At 39.9% G+C, this 20,721-nt stretch overlaps 1 protein-coding gene across 3 annotated transcripts in view; it reads right to left on the bottom strand.

The window, feature by feature from the left end:
- The window catches only part of GON4L (gon-4 like), an 83,671-nt gene that overhangs the window by 18,389 nt on the left and 44,561 nt on the right, over positions 1–20,721 (bottom strand). For all 3 annotated transcript variants that reach the window (XM_024748099.1, XM_024748101.1, XM_024748100.1), the window contains exons 13-19: positions 13,576–13,616; positions 12,877–12,980; positions 10,402–10,600; positions 9,792–9,878; positions 8,489–8,660; positions 6,868–7,012; positions 5,607–5,757 (exon numbers count right to left, since the gene is read on the bottom strand). In XM_024748099.1, coding sequence (XP_024603867.1) covers positions 5,607–5,757; positions 6,868–7,012; positions 8,489–8,660; positions 9,792–9,878; positions 10,402–10,600; positions 12,877–12,980; positions 13,576–13,616 — 899 coding nt within the window. The remainder of the gene's footprint in view (positions 1–5,606; positions 5,758–6,867; positions 7,013–8,488; positions 8,661–9,791; positions 9,879–10,401; positions 10,601–12,876; positions 12,981–13,575; positions 13,617–20,721) is intronic.

Here is a 20,721-nt window from a genome sequence, read left to right as displayed (position 1 = left end):
CAGGAAGGGAAAAGTTCAGGTCACAGAGAAAAGGAAGCACATGGTCAGTCATCTTATCTAAAATTTGCTCCTGCCCAGCAGCCGCAGTGAGAGTGCCTTATTAATCCTTATCCTGGCCCATGGAAGCTGCCTTTTAAGCAAATAATGGTGCGAAGGACATTAGAAGGGAAGGAAAGAAGAACAGCAAGACTGAGACAGTTCAGTTTTAAGAGTGAATGAAGAGGGGAATTGAACTTACACTGACAATAAGCGCCAGGTACTGTGCTACAAGCTGAGCATACAAATAAGGAAGTAATCCCTGCTCTCAAGGAGCTTATAGACCAGTGGGAGAGACAGTCAAGTAGAAACCAACAGTAACATTCTATGTAAGAAAGTATAAAGATGTGCACAAAAAATGACACACAACTCAAACATGAAAATGAAAGATCTTTCTGGAGCAGGTGCAACTACAGAAAAATCTTAAAGAAACAGAGTTTGCTAAATGAAGCAGGGGAGGGCAGAATATAATTCATTTTCAAAATCATGAATGTGTTTAAGGAACCACAAAGAGATCGGTCTGGCTACAACTAAAGGAATGCAAAGAGACTTCAGAAGACAAGTCAGAGGTAGGCAGGAGAGGCCTTCTGTGCCACGCCAAGCAGTCTCAACTCTACGCTGAAGGATAAGACAGAGGTGGCTATGGCAGCAATCTGAAGAATGGAATAAATGGAGCCAGAATTAGAGACACCAGTTATAAAACTACTGCATTAATGCAGGTGTAACTTAATTCAGGTGCCTGAACCAAGGCAGTAGGCAACAGAGTAGGAAATGGAGTAAGAAAACTGAGGACTTGGTGACAGACAGACAGACGGGAGTGATCAAGCAGAAGGAGTCGAGTATAACTCCTAGGTTTATGGACTGAGAAAATGGCTAGACAGTAATGTCATACACAAAGAACATACCCAAGCAGGGGTAAGTTGGACGGAGGGGAGTTAGCTGGTGGTGGTGGTGCCAGTGGCAACAACTGGAGGGTGCAGAGGGAGACACAGTTCAGTCTGAGGCATCAGTGAGGCATCTTAGCTAAGAATTCCTTTAAACAGGTGACTTCATTGAGCCGGAGCTCAGGAGAGAAACCCGGACCAAAGACACAGATTTGAAAATTATGAAGAAACAGACAACATCAAAAATCATCAATCTGGATGAGACCACACACTGCAAATTTACTGTGGAACACTGACATTTAAGGGTAGAGCAGGGGAAGAAGAGTTCACGAAAGAGCAGCCTGAGGTAAAAGTCCTAGTATCACAGGAGATAAGAGTATAGGAGTCTGAAGAAGGAATGTGTGAACTCCATTATCAAAGTATCAATGTAACTGCAAAATTAAACAGGATAAGAGCAGAAAAGTATCCACTGGATAGCCAATCGGGAAATAATTCAAGATCTTTGTGGAGATAATATCCACACTCTCATAGGTTAAAGAGTTAAAGGGCGGGGGGGGACTTCCTTGGTGGCGCAGTGGTTGAGAATCCACCTGCCAATGCAGGGGACACGGGTTCGAGCCCTGGTCCAGTAAGATCCCACATGCCACAGATCAACTAAGCCCGTGTGCCACAACTACTGAGCCTGAGCCCTGGAGCCCGTGAGCCACAACTACTGAGCCTGCGTGCCTAGAGCCCCTGCTCCACAACAAAGACAAGCCACCACAATGAGAAGCATGCACACCGCAAGGAAGAGAAGCACGCGCACCACAAGAAAGAGTAGCCCCCGCTCGCTGCAATGAACACCCAATGCAGCCATAAATAAATAACTAAATAAATAAACTTATTAAAAAACAAAAAGAGTTAAGGGGTAACTTACTGTTAAGACAGGCAGATTAAACACATCTATTTGGGTTTGTTCCCTCTTGAATCCCCATGAAAACAACAGAAAGGAAAATTTTAAAGGTAAAAGTCTAAAAGGAGAGACAGAATGAGAGAAAAAGTAAAAGCAACAAAATTCTCGGGACTTCCCTGGTGGCGCAGTGGTTAGAAATCCGACTACCAGGCTTCCCTGGTGGCACAGTGATTAAGAATCCGCCTGCCAGTGCAGGGGACAGGGGTTCGAGCTCTGGTCCAGGAAGACCCCACATGCCGCAGAGTAACTAAGCCTGTGCACAACTACTGAGCCTGTGCTCTAGAGCCTGCGAGCCACAACTACTGAGCCCACACGCCAAGAGCCTGTGCTCCGCAACAAGAGAAGCCACCGCAATGAGAAGCCTGCACACCACAACAAAGACCCAACTCAGCCAAAAATAAATAAATAAAATAAATAAATTTTAAAAAGAAAAGAAAGAAAGAAATCTGACCAGCAATGCAGGGGACACGGGTTCAAGCCCTGGTCCAGGAAGATCCCACATGCTGCAGAGCAACTAAGCCTGTGTGCCACAACTACTGAGCCTGCGCTCTAGAGTCTGCCAGCCACAACTACTGAGCCTGCATGCCACAACTACTGAAGCCCACGCGCCTAGAGCCCCTGCTCCTTAACAAGAGAAGCCACCGCAATGAGAAGCCTGTGCACCGCAACAAAGAGCAGCCCCCGCTCACCGCAACTAGAGAAAGCCCGCGCGCAGCAATGAAGACTCAGTGCAGCCAAAAATAAATAAATGTATTTAAAAAAAATTTTTTTTTCAAAGCTAAAAAGCAGATGGAGGAGTGGTAAGTCACATAGAAGAATGAAGAAAACCAAATCCCATGTGGAGAAAAGTTATGGGTCAACTAAATTTATGTCAAAGACTGGCAAAAGGATAAGACACCAGATACCTCCAGAAGTGGAGGAATTAAAAACAGGTCGAGATGAGGACAGGTTTTAAATCTTCTGAAGAGGCGGTTAGACCCCGAATCCCCTCTCTTGTTTGATGTAGCCCAGTGACAGCTTCTCCCCCTACCCTGGCAGAATTAAGCCAGGGTTGTGGAAAGGATGCTCTCTGAACTGAGGCTGTCAGGCATATGTGAGGGCAGGAGTACTATGCTGATCGAGTATAGAAGAGAAAACTCCAGCCTCCTTCCTCTCTTGCTTTCCCACATTCCCTCTGCCATTTGCTATTAAAGAATATTCAATGAACAACAATAAAAATAGCTATTAGACATCTTAAATATGATAGAAAAAAATAACTCGGCAGAACAGTTAGAAGAAAAAGCTGAAGTAATATCTCAGAAAGTATAACAAAAAGACACAGTGATGGGAAAAAAGAAGAAAGACAAGATGAGAAGATGAGCCTGAGAGGACTAGCATCTGACCACTGAGCACCACAGGAGAGAACAGACCAAAAGAAGGGAAGGAAACCATCAATATGTACATTTCAAGTACATTTCCCAATACTGGAACCTATGAGTTTCCAAAGTAAAGTTTATCAAGTACCTTGCATAATTAATGAAACTAGACACATACTGAGGCATATTATCATGAAATTTCAAAACACTGGAGAAAAAGGAAAAATCCTACATACTGCCGGAGGGAGAGGAAAAACAAGTGTTACATAAAGGGTCAAGAGTCAAAAGGGCATCAAATTTCTAAAGAGCCAGCACTAGAAACTAGAAGAAAATGGAGGCCTTAAAATGTTCTGATAAAAGTGATTTTCAACCTAGAATATGTTAGACCCACTGAAGTGGGAGAATAGAGACATATTTCAAACTTTTGGTGTTGAATAATTATAGATTCATAGACAGGTCTCATGTACACTTGTTACATAGTAACAATAGTTACATATACAAACCAGGTATATAGTACAATAGCAAAACTAGGAAATTACATTGGTCATGTCATGTCATGACAGACAATGAATACAAGTAGTTTAAACCTAAAAATTTGTTTCTCGAGCACTCTTCCTCAGAATACTACTAGGACGTGCTACACTAAAACAAGGCAAAAATGATGTGGGGTTCAGAAATAAAAGGATCCAAAGCAAGTAAGAAGTGAAATGAATTCCCAGGATGATGGTGAAGAAAAAGCCAGAGAAGACGTTAGTGCAGCAAGCCAAGAGAGCAACATGGGGAGCGTGGAACAGCATCAGAGCGCTCTGGGAAGGACTTCTTCAGGGAGATGAAAATGATAGCAGGACGCCTAAAATATTTGAACACATTGAAAAGAGATTTATAAAACTGAAGAAGACTTTAGTGTTGAACTGGTAATACATACATAATAAAACCAAGTCCCACTCATCCTCAAAAAATGCAATTATTAACACCAAGAGAAACAAAATGTCCAGCAGGAAAAGCAAAGTAATCATGATACACTACATAGCTCAGCTGTGAGAAGCTTTTAGTCGTGCTTATAACGTAAACTCTAAAAACAATCTAAGTGGGCTTCCCTGGTGGCGCAGTGGTTAAGAATCTGCCTGCCAATGCAGGGGACACGGGTTCGAGCTCTGGTCCGGGAAGATCCCAGATGCCACGGAGCAACTAAGCCCGTGCACCAAAACCACTGAGCCTGCGCTCTACAGCCTACGCTCTGCAACAAGAGAAGCCTCCGCGATGAGAAGCCACGCACCGCAATGAAGAGTAGCCCCTGCGCACTGCGACTAGAGACAGCCCGCGCACCGCGACGAAGACCCAACACAGCCAAAAATAAATACATTTATAAAAAAAATTAAAAAATAAAAACAATCTAAGCAAAACTGTGATATAATTATAGTGAGTGGTGAGACTATAGGAGTGTGGAGAGAACTAAGTCTTCATCTTCCATGGTTTCAGTTTAACAGAGAAGGCCTAAATCCAAAAAATCAAGTGGAGACTTCCTGGTGGTCCAGTGGTTAAGAATCTGCCTTCCAACACAGGGATGTGGGTGCGATCCCTGGTCGGGGAACTAAGATCCCACATGTCACAGGGCAACTAAGGCCGCGCACTCTAGAGCCTGTGAGCCACAACTAGAGAGCCTGCACGCTGCAACTACTGAGCCTGTGTGCCACAACTACTGAGCCGTGCACTCTGAAGCCCGCACGCCACAACTAGAGAGAAGCCCATGTGCTGCAATGAAAGATCCCACGTGCCACAAATGAAGATCCCACATGCTACAACTAAGACCCAATGCAGCCAAATAAAGAAAGAAATATTAAAAAAAAAAAAATCAAGTGGCAGCAATTATAAGCATGCTACCTAGATATGGAGGTAAATGTACCATCACCCACAAAAACCTTGCTTAGCAGGAAATAGGGAGAAAAATTATTGTCTTTCATGACAAGTCTCATAGAACTATTTGACTCTTTCAAGTATACTTTATAACTTTGATATAAATATCTAAATATAAAGAGTTAAGGAGAAGGATATAAGTGGACTGTGGCCTACCCTTTGAAGAAGGTTAGCGTGGAAAAAAACAAAGAGAAAATGAATAGCTAGAGGAAAACAGATTCGAGATGTATTTTAAAATTTGAACAATTTTATATTTAGGAGAAATATCTATAACAGAGGAAGAAGATGACACTCCAGAGGAAAATAATGAATCACTGTTCCTGGAAAGGAAAGAGGGCAATTAACCTAGTGTGCAGGTGGGAGGAACTAGCCTTAAATAAAAGGCTATTCATTGAGACTAAGCAAAAGAAAAGGAATGGCTGCACTCAGGCGAGGTCTCCAGTAGAGCATGCAGGGAGCACTTACTTTAATGATGTTGTCAGGAGCTCTGTTCATGTTGAGGTTCTTGATTCTCACTGTCAGCTGGTGGGCAGTCTTGCAAGTGAGAAGGTACTTGCTGATTAGAGGCTTAGGAAACTCGGTCCCTTCAAAGTGCTTCAGTCCTAAAGCTAACAAACTGAGAAAGGGGCAGTGACACTCAATCTCACCTGACAGTCCATCCCGCTGAAAAGCCTCCCAGATGAACTCCACATTCTATAACCCACTTTTTCTACGTCTAATTCTCGTACAAGTTAATGGCAATTCAACAGAAAATTTCAGATATTTACTGAGTGCTAAGAAGTACTATGTGAATAAGACTCAATGAGGAGTTCCCAATCAAGTGAGAAGAGGAAAAACCAGGCATAAATCACTAATAAATGTCAGATCATGACGCACTTTATACTAATAACACAAATGAAATTTGAAGGAAGAAGAATGGCTCTAACAAAACTAATATAAAATGAATATTGGGCACCATGTTAGACATATTAAACAGCACCAACACTACCTCCCAACATAACATATTCAGTTACAGTTACCTATGTACATATTTGCTGATGGCAGTGGGGAAATACAAATCAAGAGCCATAAAAGTGTTCATAACCTTTATCGAATAATCTCACTCTTGAGAATTTACCCAAAGAGATAAGCTGGAAAGATTTTCAAAAGCTCTATGCGCAAAGATCCTTGGTGAAGCCTCACTCAGAACAGCTAAACAAGGGGCAGGGGGCAGGGGCGGGGGCAGGAGTGGCAAATAAAAGGACTATCATAGGGCCATTAATATTGCCTTAAAAGACAATATACAGAAACAAAAATAAGACAATGTTACAGCATGGAATCTGATAGAAAAAACAATTTCAAGAAGACGCTAAGTTAAAAATAGCAAAACAAAATTACACTTATATTGCCAATAATTATATAAGAAATGCAAAAAGAAAAATCACTGTCTTGGGGTGGTTAGGATAATGGATAAAAAAATTGTTTTCCTTTGAAAATTTTCCTCTAACAGTATTACAAGGCAAGTTTTTACAATAAATGAAAGACAAAAAACAACTTAAAATGTTTCAAAAATGTGTATGTCATTCCCTAAAAAAAGCAGTATTTGGCACTGCTGGAACAAGCACATACTACAGAACTGCGCCCATCTACACTGCTTTTCTTTTTGTCTTTTGTGTCCGTTCTTTACCATACAGGTCTTCTCCTTGGGATATTTTGTGCTCTTGTTCACCTCACAGTAAACCCTTACTTGTCCTCCGCCTTGGTGAAGAAAATCTTATCCTGGGGATTCTTTGCCTTCAGAGAACACACTGGAAGTAGCTCTGGATACATGAAAACCTTGCTTGTGGCTAGGATCCAAGCCACTTGCTTTGGCAAACAGGGAAATTCATAGGCTGTAAGAAAAAGATTCCTGATAAATGAAATTCTAGAACAAAAGACGGCTTCACAAAAGCTTCTGAATGCATTTTTCCATTTAGATAGAGCCACCCCTACCTAACGTGATGCCCTTCCACCCACATACCCCCCTCCCAAAAGTTTCCACAATCTTTCTCAGCCTAACATATACCTAAAAGGAGTCCCATTCAATGCTATTAAAAGTTGATTCTCTTTTTCTTTCCTGTGTGGAATACTTAACACACTAAGTAACATAAGCACTTATAAAGTACCTAGTAATACCTGGCAGATAGTGTATGCTCAAAAAATTTTTACCTCCTTCCCCCTTTAAATCCTTGAAAGATAAGTGACCTTCAACAATGCTTTCTTTCTTCCAGGATAAGATTCCAACTTCTTTAATCTCCCTCACAAATCTGGCATTCCAAATTTTATTTTATTTGATTCTTACTTAACTTTCATTAAGTTCTCCCAGATTCCTCCTGAGGTTGGGAACAAAAAAACCATAAAGAGAATGAGACAATTCAGTCTCATTCATTTCTGTCTTGCTGTCTAAGCCTCTCAATTCCAGGCACTTCTGCCTTTCCAGAGATAAGCACCACTATACAGCCATATTTCTCCTTCCATAAATGTTATTTTTATATCCCCAGAAGAAAAACACAGGACACTATATGTATAAGTTATAACTGTAGTCTGGTGTTGAATTAAGTTTTCATTACCAACATATAACTAATAAAGTAGTTTGAGATCAGTGTCTATGACATAATGCACTTAAATTCAACTATATTCAATTTAACTATAAGAGTCAGGGATTTAAAATCAAATCCAAAGACAAACCCAAATCCACAGCAAAACACAACTAATTTGCTAAACTAGGAACAAATCAGAAGCAAATATTTAGTTTAAGGGAACAGCAAATATTTTCTCAAAAAATACTAAACCAATGCAAAGTGGAAACCAAACCTGCAAATTTCTTTAAAATATTGAACAGGGTAAATGTACAACATCTCTAATTTGTTCCTAACTCCCATATCAATGTTTCACTCAAAATGGAGATATCACTATAATCATTATGGGAAATAAAATGATCTTAATGAAGAAGTGAGTAGAAACCTAAACACAATCCGACTTTACCACTTGACTTCCAACTTTATCAGATACCAGTTTGTCTTGGCCTGACTCCTAATACTTACCCTCATATCTACTTAAGTCCAATTATTAGCAGGAGTCCCATATCTCTACCCGCAACAACCCTGCCCTGTCCACTGCCTCCATCCCTTACTTAAGCCCAAGTATTATCACCTAATTCTAGAACTTAGATAATGAGCACAAAGGGAGGATAAAAGAGAGAAGGAAGAAATTACAAACACCCTGTCTCCTCCACCCCTAGGAAATTATCCCTAGGAAATTATCTATGGGATAAGACTCCCACCTCTCATTGCAAGTAAAAACTTAAAGCGGGCACATCTGTCCCCTACCAGTCTTCTTGACAGTTTTACGAGGACTCCAGTCAACGCTGACATGTGTGTTGAAGTCTTCAATGAGCTGCACAGCTCCCATCAGGTTACAGGGTTGGAACAAGGTCTGAAACTTGGGGTTGAACTGATGATGAAGGGCGATGGAGCTTTGAGCAAAGGTTCCCAGCTCTTTCTGGGAAAACAGGACACAAAGGAGATCTAAGTTCCAGAAAATTAGTACCAGTAGCCCTTAGCCTCTGAGTGAAAAACTGTCCTTCCTACAATAGTATAAAAACAGGTAAAAATCATCATAAAGTCTTCCATAATTAACATTTTGCCATTAAGACTGTTCTTTTGCCGAGTCCTCAGATATTTGGGTATTTGTCATACACTGATTTGCTCTTGTTTTATTCTCAGTCTGAGTGTTCCTCAGCCTTTTGGATGTATGGTCTAGCTCCCCAGCTAGAATTAAAATTCTCAAGAGTGAGAGCCACTACTTAATAAAATAAAATAAAAATTTTAAATGTCTTCATTGGTTTCTCTGAAGAACAAAGTATTTCTCATGATCCTCTGAACACAATAAGAGGGAAATAACACTCTGCTGACTATCGAAGGAAGCTCAGACTACTAGCCAACTCAAACTCCAAAGAGACTTACCCAAGAGGCAAAGAATATCCTCATGACCTACTCCAAAGTTCAGGAGCAATTTTTATAGGATTTTAACACATTACTGACAGGTGGATTTTTGCAGAAACTAACGCCTGTGGCTATAATACGTCTCTGGTCAAAAATGTGTTAAAATTTGAATTTTTTTCTTTTTGGCCACGCCCTACAGCTTGCAGGATCTTAGTTCCCCGACCAGAAATTGAATCTGGGCCCCGGAAGTGAAAGTGCCGAGTCCTAACCACTGGACCTCCAGGGAAATCCCCAAAATTTGAAATTAAAAGCCCTTCCTCCAAAATACTTCATAATGCCATAAGCAAAATTAATTTTGTACATAAAACACTGATATTGAGCCTAATAAATAATGAATTCAATAAAAAGAAGAGAAGTACCAAAAGCCCAGGATGAGTGGATCTAAAGGTAAGAGAATCCAATAAAAAGGTAAGAGGAATAGTCTTAAGAAACTGAATACTTTTTGTCCTTTAACGGGAACCAGTAACTTATGTTTTATCAGCAAGCACATGAAGCCATACGAACAGCTACCAAAACATGCAGGAGAGAAGAATAAATGTAGCTTATGATGAGTCAATATTTGTGAGAAATGACTTCCAAACTAACTGCATACACAATTCTTTAGAGTTAGGGATATCTGAAACCTTACAAGAAATATCCTGGTGGTACTGGCCTCCGAACTGAGACTGGGGTTGGAGGTGGCGAGAAGGTGAATTTGCGTCAAGAGCTGCACATGCTGGGGAGGGAAAGAAAATAATATAGTGACATGTTATGATGTTGTCATTTCAGGAACCCAGAAGACTTTACCAAGATGTTAGTGACTTTAGCATATATGTTTGGCTTTCTAGAGAGACTATAAGAACAACATAGTATCTTGGTATGAATTTTTTTCTCAAATATGTTCCACTTGAGCAAAATGACAGAACCAGAGGAAGTTTAACCTCAAGCCAGAGGGACTAAGATTAGAAAGAAGAAAAAACTACTCTGGCAATAAGGCTGTTAAATTCAGAAGGGATTACTAAAGATTCTTTGAAATCTATCATTCTGAATACTATCAGGGTCCTTACATGCATTCTTACCTGAGACACGAACATGATGACCTTTCAAGGTCCTAACTGATGCGAAGATCCTGTGGTCCTGTGGTTTCAGTGGTTATCAAGACACCTGTTTCCGACTTTTCCAAAGCTGCTAATTTAATGTTTGGCTTCGAGCCAGGCCATGGGATGGTCCAATATTAACATTACCAAGAAGAGTCTTACCTGCTGCATCTGCTGCTGGAGTCTCCTCCTCTGTGCTGGGTCTAGAATCAGAGTCTGATGAACTTTCTCACTCTGGGGCTTAACCCTCTCTACCTCCTGCTGCTGTTTGGCTGAAGATTTCCTCATCTTCAGCTGTTCAAGTAGCTCCTTCACTGTGCGATGCTGCTCATTTAGCAAGTTGGCCAGTGGTTCCTCAAACCTATCCTCAACAGGGAGATGATTGGATTTGAACATTTCCCTGGGTCCACAACACACCCAGTTCCTTCTAATGGTGGGCTAAGCAAGTCTGAACAACTTCCATCTACTGCTAATCCCCAAATCTCACTTTAGCCGATAGGCAAACTCCTATCCTACCCAAATCTTCTCCCAAAGTTGTTAGCGTAGATTCAAATAAGATGGTTCTGAATTGCCCCCCACCCATTCTTCTACATCAGTCTTCTAAGTAATATCATAATGAAGGGGAAATTAAACAAAAATCTAAGAGTAGGGAAGTGTCTGGATAACAAAGCAGTCGAGGAGCTAATGGGAACCCATCATTTTTCATCACACTGACAGCCAAATTAATCTCAGACTTGTTTTTAGTGGTGACACAGAATCTTCTCCAAGTTTTCTAACACTACCCTCCTACCCCTACCTCCGGAGAGAGAGAGACTGTGTCTGGGGCTGAAGTAAGAATCCAAATACCTAGCATGCTAGTTCTGAGGTAGAGGCAGAACAAGACACTCAGGTGATTAAGCAAGAGCTGATACTCTGTGCAATCAGGATAAGACCTGCTCAAGTAGCTATGACTAGCAGGTTATCATAATTCAAGAAATCCTCCAGAATTTAGCAATAGTTAAATGATAATAATCTTTGTCCCCAGAGGCTGTTGAAAAAAGTTATGTTTCCTTTTACAGTATTTACTGTGAGTATGGGCTGACACAGGGTGAAAACCTAAAGACACAGGCCTGTCCTCTGCACAATTTTACTGAGAATTGAAATCTCTTGATTATCTGCATTACTAGCAGAGGAACAGAAGAACAGAAACATGAAAAATGTAGATAATGCAAAAAGAAAAAGCCTGCACCTGATTTTAATAAGTATTACCTGGATGGGTAGTTGATACGGGGAACACAGGTAACTCACTTTCCCTGTGATATTTTACTTAATCAAAGATTAAGCTAGGTTTGCATTTCTAGCTGAAAGAAAAGCAGCAGCAGCCCATGCAGATCAACTGAATACCGAAAGGTAACTGAATCGGAATAAGGATTTTTAAGTAGTTACATAATAACCAAATTTTAAAAATCCATACACAGAGTTGACTAGTGGAACTGAAATATGTTTACAGATCAAATCCCATGATAGTAAGTTCCCAGGTTCTACTCTGCTACACTAGAATTTTTTTCTATGAAATATGGTGTGAAATAAGTGGGTCAAATACACACTCGAAGAAATTTTGAAATTTGTTCTCAAAAAAAAAAAAGGTAAATATGTGAGGTGATAGAAGTGTTAATTAACTTGATGGGGGGAATCCTTTTACAAAGCATACGTTTACCAAATCATCAAGCTGTACACTTTCGGTATCTTACAACCTTATTTGTCAATTATACCTCAACGAAGCTGGAAAAAAAAAAGGAACTCCTGAGATTTCTGTTGTGGTTCTATTATGGTATTTATTGTAATGGAGTATGACTGATATTTCCGACTTTTACACAATGATTAGTATACCTTGTCTTTTTCACTAAATTTGCAAGTTCCCTGAAGGCCTAGCTTTCAGGTGGATCCAAAGCTCTCTAGTTAGGTAATGCTGTTAAAACACAGGACTAATTAGAGACTATGTGTCTTTCAGTTTTGCTTTGTTCCATGCATGGCACAAACCATACCCTGACATCCAGCCAGTCACCTAACGATAGTATGCTGCTACTCAGAATGGATAGCAATAAAGTACGGATAAACTATGCAAACTCATCACAAAAACGGGGAAAAGTTTAAAACCTCTACTCTCTGGGTGGGACAATGGAAGTGCTAATTTAAGTGAAGAGGGCAGTACACACATTTCAGACTCCAGGGCATTACTTCAGGTGCTTTATGGTTTGCTCAGTTAATGCCTTGGTGACTAACAAAGGTTCATTAACATTTACTAGATGTTAACGACAAATAGAAAAACAAAAGGGACATACTGGATATTACAATTTGGGATAGTTTCTGTGGCTGGCCACATAGAGTCCTACACACCTCTCCAGCACCATTCACCTGGAGAAGCTGCTATGGATGCCAGCTACTGCTTTTTCTCCCTTCCCAAACAGGTACAGCTTGGTCTATAGCTGCACTGCCCCATAAGGAGACTTATTCACTTGACACCTAACACCCACAAGGGACTCTGCATCCTAATATCAGGTAGTCAGGGATGGGAAATTGTTAGCTAAAATTTCTCAAAACCTTTTCACACATACACTTTTCCTCCATTCTAAGTCTCAACGTCTTTGGTTGGCCTACCGTAGGGCTTGAGGGGTGTTAAAGTTGGGCCGAGGCTCAGCCACACATTCCTCCTCCTCTGGGCCATCATCTTCCATGTTGGAGAATCCCATCTCATCTTGAAACTGAGGGCAAAGGAAAAGAAGGATTTTCCTGGGGAATGGGCATGCAAAAGTCACTCTAGCAGTGAGAAGGGAAAGCAAAGACTAGTTTACAGGACTTTAATAACGCTGGCGCACAGAAAGAGCTTGCATTAACAACCTTTCTCACTTCTGGGCTCGCACAATCCTGCACATGGGGTAGCTATTATGCCAGGAAAAGAGTTTCTCAATCAGCCAACTTGTAATGGTAAACACAGAGCATGGATAACGAAATGATCAGAATATCTTTAAAGAGATAAATTTATGAGAAAGGTAACTATTTGGGCTCAGAATAATCTAAAATTAGTTTGCAGTCTTTAAGGATGCAACATGTGATAGTCAAGAGTCCACCCAAAAGCCTGCAAGGAAAACTTTATTAAGAATAACCTACATATGGATAATCAAAGTTTATTACTTAGCAAAAATCTCCTGTCTATATTCTCTCCTGGGTGGACTGAAAGGGGAATGGGCTTGGTTCACACCACCCTTCTGGAGAGAGAGGCCCTGGGACCAAAGGACAGAGCTTGCTGGAGAATCCACTTTTACTATTCTGAGTTCTCATTCGAAGATCATTACTCACAGTTTCAAACAGCTCTTCCATCAGTTCATTCACTTCCTTTTCTGCAAAAAAGCCAAACGGTATGCTGTTGGCACTTGTTTGCTTCATTTTGACACAGGGGGAATTCCAAGAAAATTCACTGAAAGTTGTTTTCAGCAAGGCTTTTAACAAAATCCTCATATCTAGCCATCACTGACTCATTCATTTAAAAACATTTATTGAACACCAACTATATGCCTTAATCCCTGGTTCTAGATGCTTAGATACATGACAGGACTTTACTCTCATGAAGCTTAAATTCTAATGGGAAAACACACAAAAACGTAAGCTAGATGATTTTATAATGAGATAAATTCATAGTTTGTTGGCCCATCCTACTGAATGGAGTCAAGAGAGAAGTCTCCAGCAGTGTGTCATAGGACCCTATCTTGGGACCTGAACTATTCAGCAATCCCGTCAACAACCTAAAACACCCAGAAAACACACTTACCAGACCTGTAAACGATATAAAGCTGAAAGGGACTGCCAGACCAACTGATGACAGATTCAAAATTCTAGGTTTTCTCAAATTAACTGGATGAAACATAATGGGGATAAATTTAAAGTCTTACATTTAGGATTTTCAAAAATCAGTTTCTTAAGTGCACAAAAAGGTAACATGGCTCAGAAACAATTAATCTGAAAAAGATCTCAATGTTTTGGTTGACCTTAAGTTCAATATGACACAGTAGCTCCAAAACAGTGCTCACAACCAAGAAGGCAAGCATATCACTGAATCAGAGCAGTCTCAGGCTCTATCTAGAGGACTGTGATCATTTCTGTAAAAGCCCTTCTTAAGAGGGCATTGAAAAGCTAAAATCCAAATGTTAGTGAGGATGTGGAGCAACCAGAACTGTAAAAAGAATGTAAAGTGGAAAGCCGCTTTGGAAAAAGGTTTGGCAATTTCTCAGAAAACTAAGTATACAGCTACCTTATGACCACTCATTCTTCCCCTAAATAGCTGACCCAAGGGAAATGAAACATTTGTCCACAAAACCTTGCACAAGAAAGTTCAGAGCTATCTTTATTTAAGATAGCCAGAAATTAGAAAGAACCCAGGTGTGCATCAATACCTGCGGATGGATGAAAAATAAACAAATTGGAATATTTATACACTGGAATCCTACTCAGCAATAAAAGGGAAGAAATTAATGATACAAGCAATGTGCATGAATCTCAAAAACATTATGCTAAGTGAAAGAAGCTGTATGCAACAGAACACATACTATATGATTCCATTCACATGAAGTTTTAAAAGAGGCAAATCTAATCTGTGATACAAGAAAAGGGAACAGTGGTCGCACCTGGGAGGACGGTGTGGGGACTGACTTGGAAGGGGCAAGTGGGTACTTTCTGGGGTGACAAATCTCTATCTTGTTAGGGGTTTGAGTTATACAAGAGGAGGCACATCGAACCTCACTGAATGGTACACTTAAGATTTCTGTACTACAATGTGTATAAGTTTACCTAAAAAGAAAAACTGTAAACAAATACTGAGTTTTAATTCATGATATGCATGCTGAAATGTTTAGATATCTACAACTCACTATGAAATGCTTTAAAAAAAAATGGATTCATAGATAGATAGGTGCATGTCCAAGCAAATATATGAAAAGTTAACTACAGAAGATAGGTAGTGGGTATACAGGTGTCCACTCTACAATTCTTTCAACTTTTCTATATGTTCAAAAAGTTTCATAATAAAATGTCATGGGGGAGAATTTTCTTAAAAATAAAGGCTAGAATCCAGAGGAGGGTAATTTGGGGGTTGAAATGTGGAAAGCCTGGCATTTAGAGAACTGAAAAAACTCGGTATGTTTAGCATAATAAAGAAAAAATGTAGAAAAAGAAACATACTATGCACACTTAGGAGTAAATTACATTTTATGGCAACAAAGGACAAACAGAGAAATATAAAAGATAGACTGAGGTTCAATAAGGAAAATGCTGGGGCTTCCCTGGTGGCACAGTGGTTAAGAATCCGTCTACCAATGCAGGGGACACAGGATTGAGCCCTCTCCCGGGAAGATACCACGTGCCGGGGAGCAACTAAGCCCATGCGCCACAACTACTGAGCCTGTGCTCTAGAGCTCGCGTGCCACAGCTACTGAGCCCATGTGCCATAACCACTGAAGCCCGTGTGCCTAGAGCCCATGCTCCGCAAAAAGAGAAACCACTGCAATGAGAAGCCCGCGCACCACAACGAAGAGTAGCCCCCACTCACCGCAACCAGAGAAGAGCCTTCGCGCAGCAACAAAGACCCAACGCAGCCAAAAAATAAAAATAAATTTTAAAAAAAATTAATAAGGAAAATGTTAATTGAAGAGGTGTTCAAGAGTAGGACACACTATCTGCAGAGCTGATGAACTCCCTGTCACTGGAGGTATTCAAACAGACTGAAAGGCCACGTGAGAGAAGCTGTTAACAAACGCTTAAGTGGGAGGAAAATATATGTGACCACAGGAGGCTTTCCAAACTCTATGATTCTAAGCTTTTTTTATTTTTAAATTTTTATCATCCATGTAAGAAAAGTCCTCTTAAAGGGATTATAATTAAGCATGATAACTTAAGACGACAAGGGGTAGAAACAAAATTAAAATTCTATCCCAGTTTTTACTTATGACCATAGAACTCTATGACTAGAAAGGAAGACCCATCATTCAGGCAACCCAGAAAAGTTCACTAGTTGATTGGCAAACACTGTCAGCCCCGTGAAAAACACCAGCTCTAAGGCAATAAACAACACAAAACCCATGAGAAGCTCACAGTTTAGGGAAGGAGACATATAAATAAGCAACTATGAGAGAGATGAGTATTAAAAAGGACATATAAAATAGTATGGATTGATATAATCAGGAGGAGTAACCAAGATGGCAGAGTAGAAGGACGTGCTCTCACTCCCTCTTGCGAGAACACCAGAATCACAACTAGCTGCTGGACAATCATCGACAGGAAGACACTGGAACTCACCAAAAAAGATACCTCACATCCAAAGACAAAGGAGAAGCCACAATGAACAGAATAAAGAAAAAAGAATGAAAAGAAATGAAGACAGTCTAAGAGACCACTGGGACAACATTAAACGCAACAACATTCGCATTATACGGGTCACAGAAGGAGAACAAAGAGAGAAAGGACCCAAGAAAATATTTTTAGAGATTATAGTGGAAAACTTCCGTAACATGGGAAAGGAGATAGCCACCCAAGTCCAGGAAGTGCAGCAAGTCCCATACAGGATAAATCCAAGGAGAAACACACCGAGACACATAGTAATCAAATTGGCAATACTCCCATGAGGTTAACAGCTGATTTTTCAGCAGAAACTCTACAAGCCAGAAGGCAGTGGCATGATACACTTAAAGTGATGAAAGGGAAGAACCTACAACCAAGATTACTCTACCGGGCAAGGATACTCTACCCGGCAAGGATCCCATTCAGATTCGGCAAGGATCTCATTCAGATTCGATGGAGAAATCAAAAGCTTTACAGACAAGCAAAAGCTAAGTCAGTATGGAGGTTCCTTAAAAAACTAAAAATAGAATTACCATATGATCCAGCAATCCCACTACTGGGCATACACCCAGAAAAACACATAATTCAAAAAGACACATGCACCCCAATGTTCATTGCAGTGCTATTTGCAATAGCCAGGTCATGGAAGCAACCTAAATGCCCATCGACAGACGAATGGATAAAGAAGTTGTGGTACATATATACAATGGAATATTACTCAGCCGTAAAAAGGAACGAAATCGAGTCATTTGTTGAGATGTGGATGGATCTAGAGACTGTCTATAAAGAGTGAAGTAAGTCCGAAAGAGAAAAACAAATATCGTATATTAACACATGCATGTGGAACCTAGAAAAATGGTACAGATGAACCAGTTTGCAGGGCAGAAGTTGAGACACAGATGTAGAGAACAAACGTATGGACACCAAGTGGGGAAAACCGCAGTTGGGTGGGGATGGTGGTGTGCTGAATTGGGTGATTGGGATTGACATGTATACACTGATGTGTATAAAATTGATGACTAATAAGAACCTGCAGTATAAAAAAACAAACAAACAAAAAAAACAACTAATACTAAACTTTCTTTGGGTTATTTGTATGGAAATATGTTCATATAAATGTTTCAGACATTACATGAAATTTCTAAGAATCTTATATGTTCTGGTATAATGTTATAAGTCATAACTCTAGTTATTACTTTAAAATGTATATCTCAGAAATAACTAAATTTCCTTGTCAATTGCATTATTATGAACTTTCATCAAATCTTTAAGCATGGTCATTTTTAAGTCTTTTGTCATTTACAGACAGTTCTGGGTGTACTCTGATGCTTTCACAAAAATATTCCTATAAAAGCATTTCTTCTTCAAAGAATTCATGGAAAAGACTGACAAGTACAGGTTTCTGGTAACTGACAATACTGCTGAACTGAATGAATAAGCATTTTCAGAACTCTAATGGAAAACTGATGAATTCATAAAAGTGCTAACAAAAGATCAAGATAAAAAAAAACTGATTGCATGGGACTGAGTGAACTGATGAGGATGATTACAATTTTCGTGACTTTCTGTTTGAATAAAAAAAAAAAAGATAAATCCCACAAGGACTCAGAGGCAAAAAATATACAAATCAATTTTCACTGCAAAGTAAAGGAGCTGTTACAGTGGAGGTTTACTGGACTGAATGTCAATATTATGACATAGTATGAGTGTGTTTTGTGTTTGGTAATTGCCATCATTGTTGCTTTTGTTGCAGTCATCCATTTACAATGCTTGGTGTCAGTTTATGTCTTGTAAAAATAAAATACAGTGTGTGTGTGTGAGTTGTGAAAAAAAAAATAGTATGGATAACAGAGCAAGAAGATCAATACTGATTGAGGAGGATCTCCCTGAGAAATTACAGTTGACCCTTGAACAACATGGAATTGAACTGTATGGGTCCACTTATATGCAGATTTTTTCGGTAAATATATTGGAACAATTTGGGGGGGGGATGTGCAACAATTTGAAAAAACCCTCAGACAAACCACAGAGCCTAGAAACACCAATAAATTTAAGAAAAAGTTAGGTATGTCATGAATGCATAAACTATATGTAGATACTAGTCTATTTTATCACTTACTACCATAAAATGTACACAAATCTCCTCTAAAAAGTTAAAATTTATCAAAACTTACACACACACTTACAGACCATACATGGCACCATTCACAGTTGAGAGAAACCCAAACATAAAGATGCAGTATGAAATCATAACTGCATAAAATTAACTGTGGCATATACTGTACTTCTGTAATAATTTCATAGCCACCTCCTGTTTCTAGCTCAGGTGTTTTAAGTATCTGCTTAAAACATCTCCTGAGCAGTTTGTCTCTCCAGCAAATTGCGTACTATAGGAAAAACTGATCTCTTGTGGTTCTTGAGTATTTTTCATCAAGTTTAGTACAATACCATAGGCCTTGAATAACACCATGGGACCCACGCGAAGTGCCACTAGTGATGCTGGAAGTGCTCCCAAGAAGCAGAGAAAAGTCATGACATTACAAGAAGACGCTGAATTGCTTGATATGTACCAGAGATTGCAGTCTGCAGCTGTGATTTCCCACCATTTCAAGATAAATGAATCCAGTGTAAGGACCATTGTAAAAAATGAAAAGGAAATTCATGAAGCCATAGTTGTTGCTATGCTGGCAGGGGCAAAAACCTTGCGCTTTTTGTGAAATACCTTTTTATCTCATATTGAAAATGCAGCTTTTATGTGGGTGCAGGATTGCTGTAAGAAAGGCATACCTATAGACTCTAATATGATTTGAGAAAAAGCAAAGTCATTATATGACAACTTAAACCAAAAGGAAGATGAAGGATCTAAGTCTGGAGAATTTAATGCCAGTAAAGGATGGTTTGATAATTTTAGAAAGAGGTTTGGCTTAAAAACTGTCAAGATAACAGGAGAAGCAGCCTCTGCTGATGCAGAGGCAGCAGACAAGTTCCCAGACTGAGGAGAAAGGATATCTGCCTGAACAGGTTTTTAGTGCACATGAAAGTGCCCTATTCTGGAGGGGAAAAATTTTTTTTAAATAAAGCCTCAAAAGACATTAGTAAGGAAGAGAAGCAAGCACCAGGATTGAAGGCAGGAAGGGAGAGGCTAAGTCTACTGTTTTGTGAAAATGCAGTTGCATTTACCACCAGGACTGCCCTTATCTATAAAGCTGCTCACCTTGATGGGAAAAGATAAACACAAGGTGCCAGTCTTTGGATATTCAAAAAGAAGGGCCTTTCTACGGATTGGTTCCATCGATGCTTTGTCCCTGAAGTCAGGAAATACCTTGCCTTTTAAAGTTCTTTTGAAATTGGACAATGCCCCTGGGTACCCAGAACTCCATGAATTCAACACTGAAGGCGTCTAAGTGGTCTACTCCCCTCCAAACATGTCTCTAATTCAGCCTCTAGATCGGGGGTCGTAAGGACCTTTAAGGCTCATTACACACAATATTCTATGGAAAGGATTATCCACACTGAGAGACCCCAATGGAGAGAACATCACGTAAGTCTGGAGGAAGGATCACACCAGTGAAGATGCCATCATTGTTAAAGAAAAAGCCATGAAAGCCATCAAACCTGAAACAATAAATTCCTGCTGGAGAAAACTGTGTTCAGATGTCCTGCATGACTTCACAAGATTTACGACAGAGTCAATCAAGGAAATCATGAAACAGACTGTGAATATGGCCAAAAAAAGATGGGGGTGAAGGGTTTCAAGTTCTGAATCTTGGAGAAATTCAAGAGCTAACAGACACTGCACCAGAGGAATTAACAAAAGATGACGTGATGAAGATGAATGCTTCCAAAACAGTGCCAGACGATGAGGAAGAAGATGTAGAAGAAGCTGTGTCAGAAAACAAACTGACATTAGACAATGAGGCAGCAGGGTTCCGATTATTTAATACTGCTTTTGACTTCTTTTACAAGGACACTTCTATGATATGGACTCTGAAACCAAAGCACATGGTGGGAGAGGGACTGGTACCATACAGAAACATTTTTAGAGAAATGAAAAAGCAAAAAAGTCACAAAGAAATTACAATGTATTTCCATAAAGTTACCACCTCTGCCTCCCCC

The sequence above is a fragment of the Neophocaena asiaeorientalis genome, unplaced genomic scaffold, assembly GCF_003031525.2.
Source record: "Neophocaena asiaeorientalis asiaeorientalis breed wild unplaced genomic scaffold, Neophocaena_asiaeorientalis_V1.1 scaffold76, whole genome shotgun sequence".
NCBI lineage: Eukaryota > Metazoa > Chordata > Mammalia > Artiodactyla > Phocoenidae > Neophocaena > Neophocaena asiaeorientalis.
The sequence above is the reverse complement of the archived record's forward strand: the minus strand, read 5'-3'. Positions and strand labels throughout refer to the sequence as shown.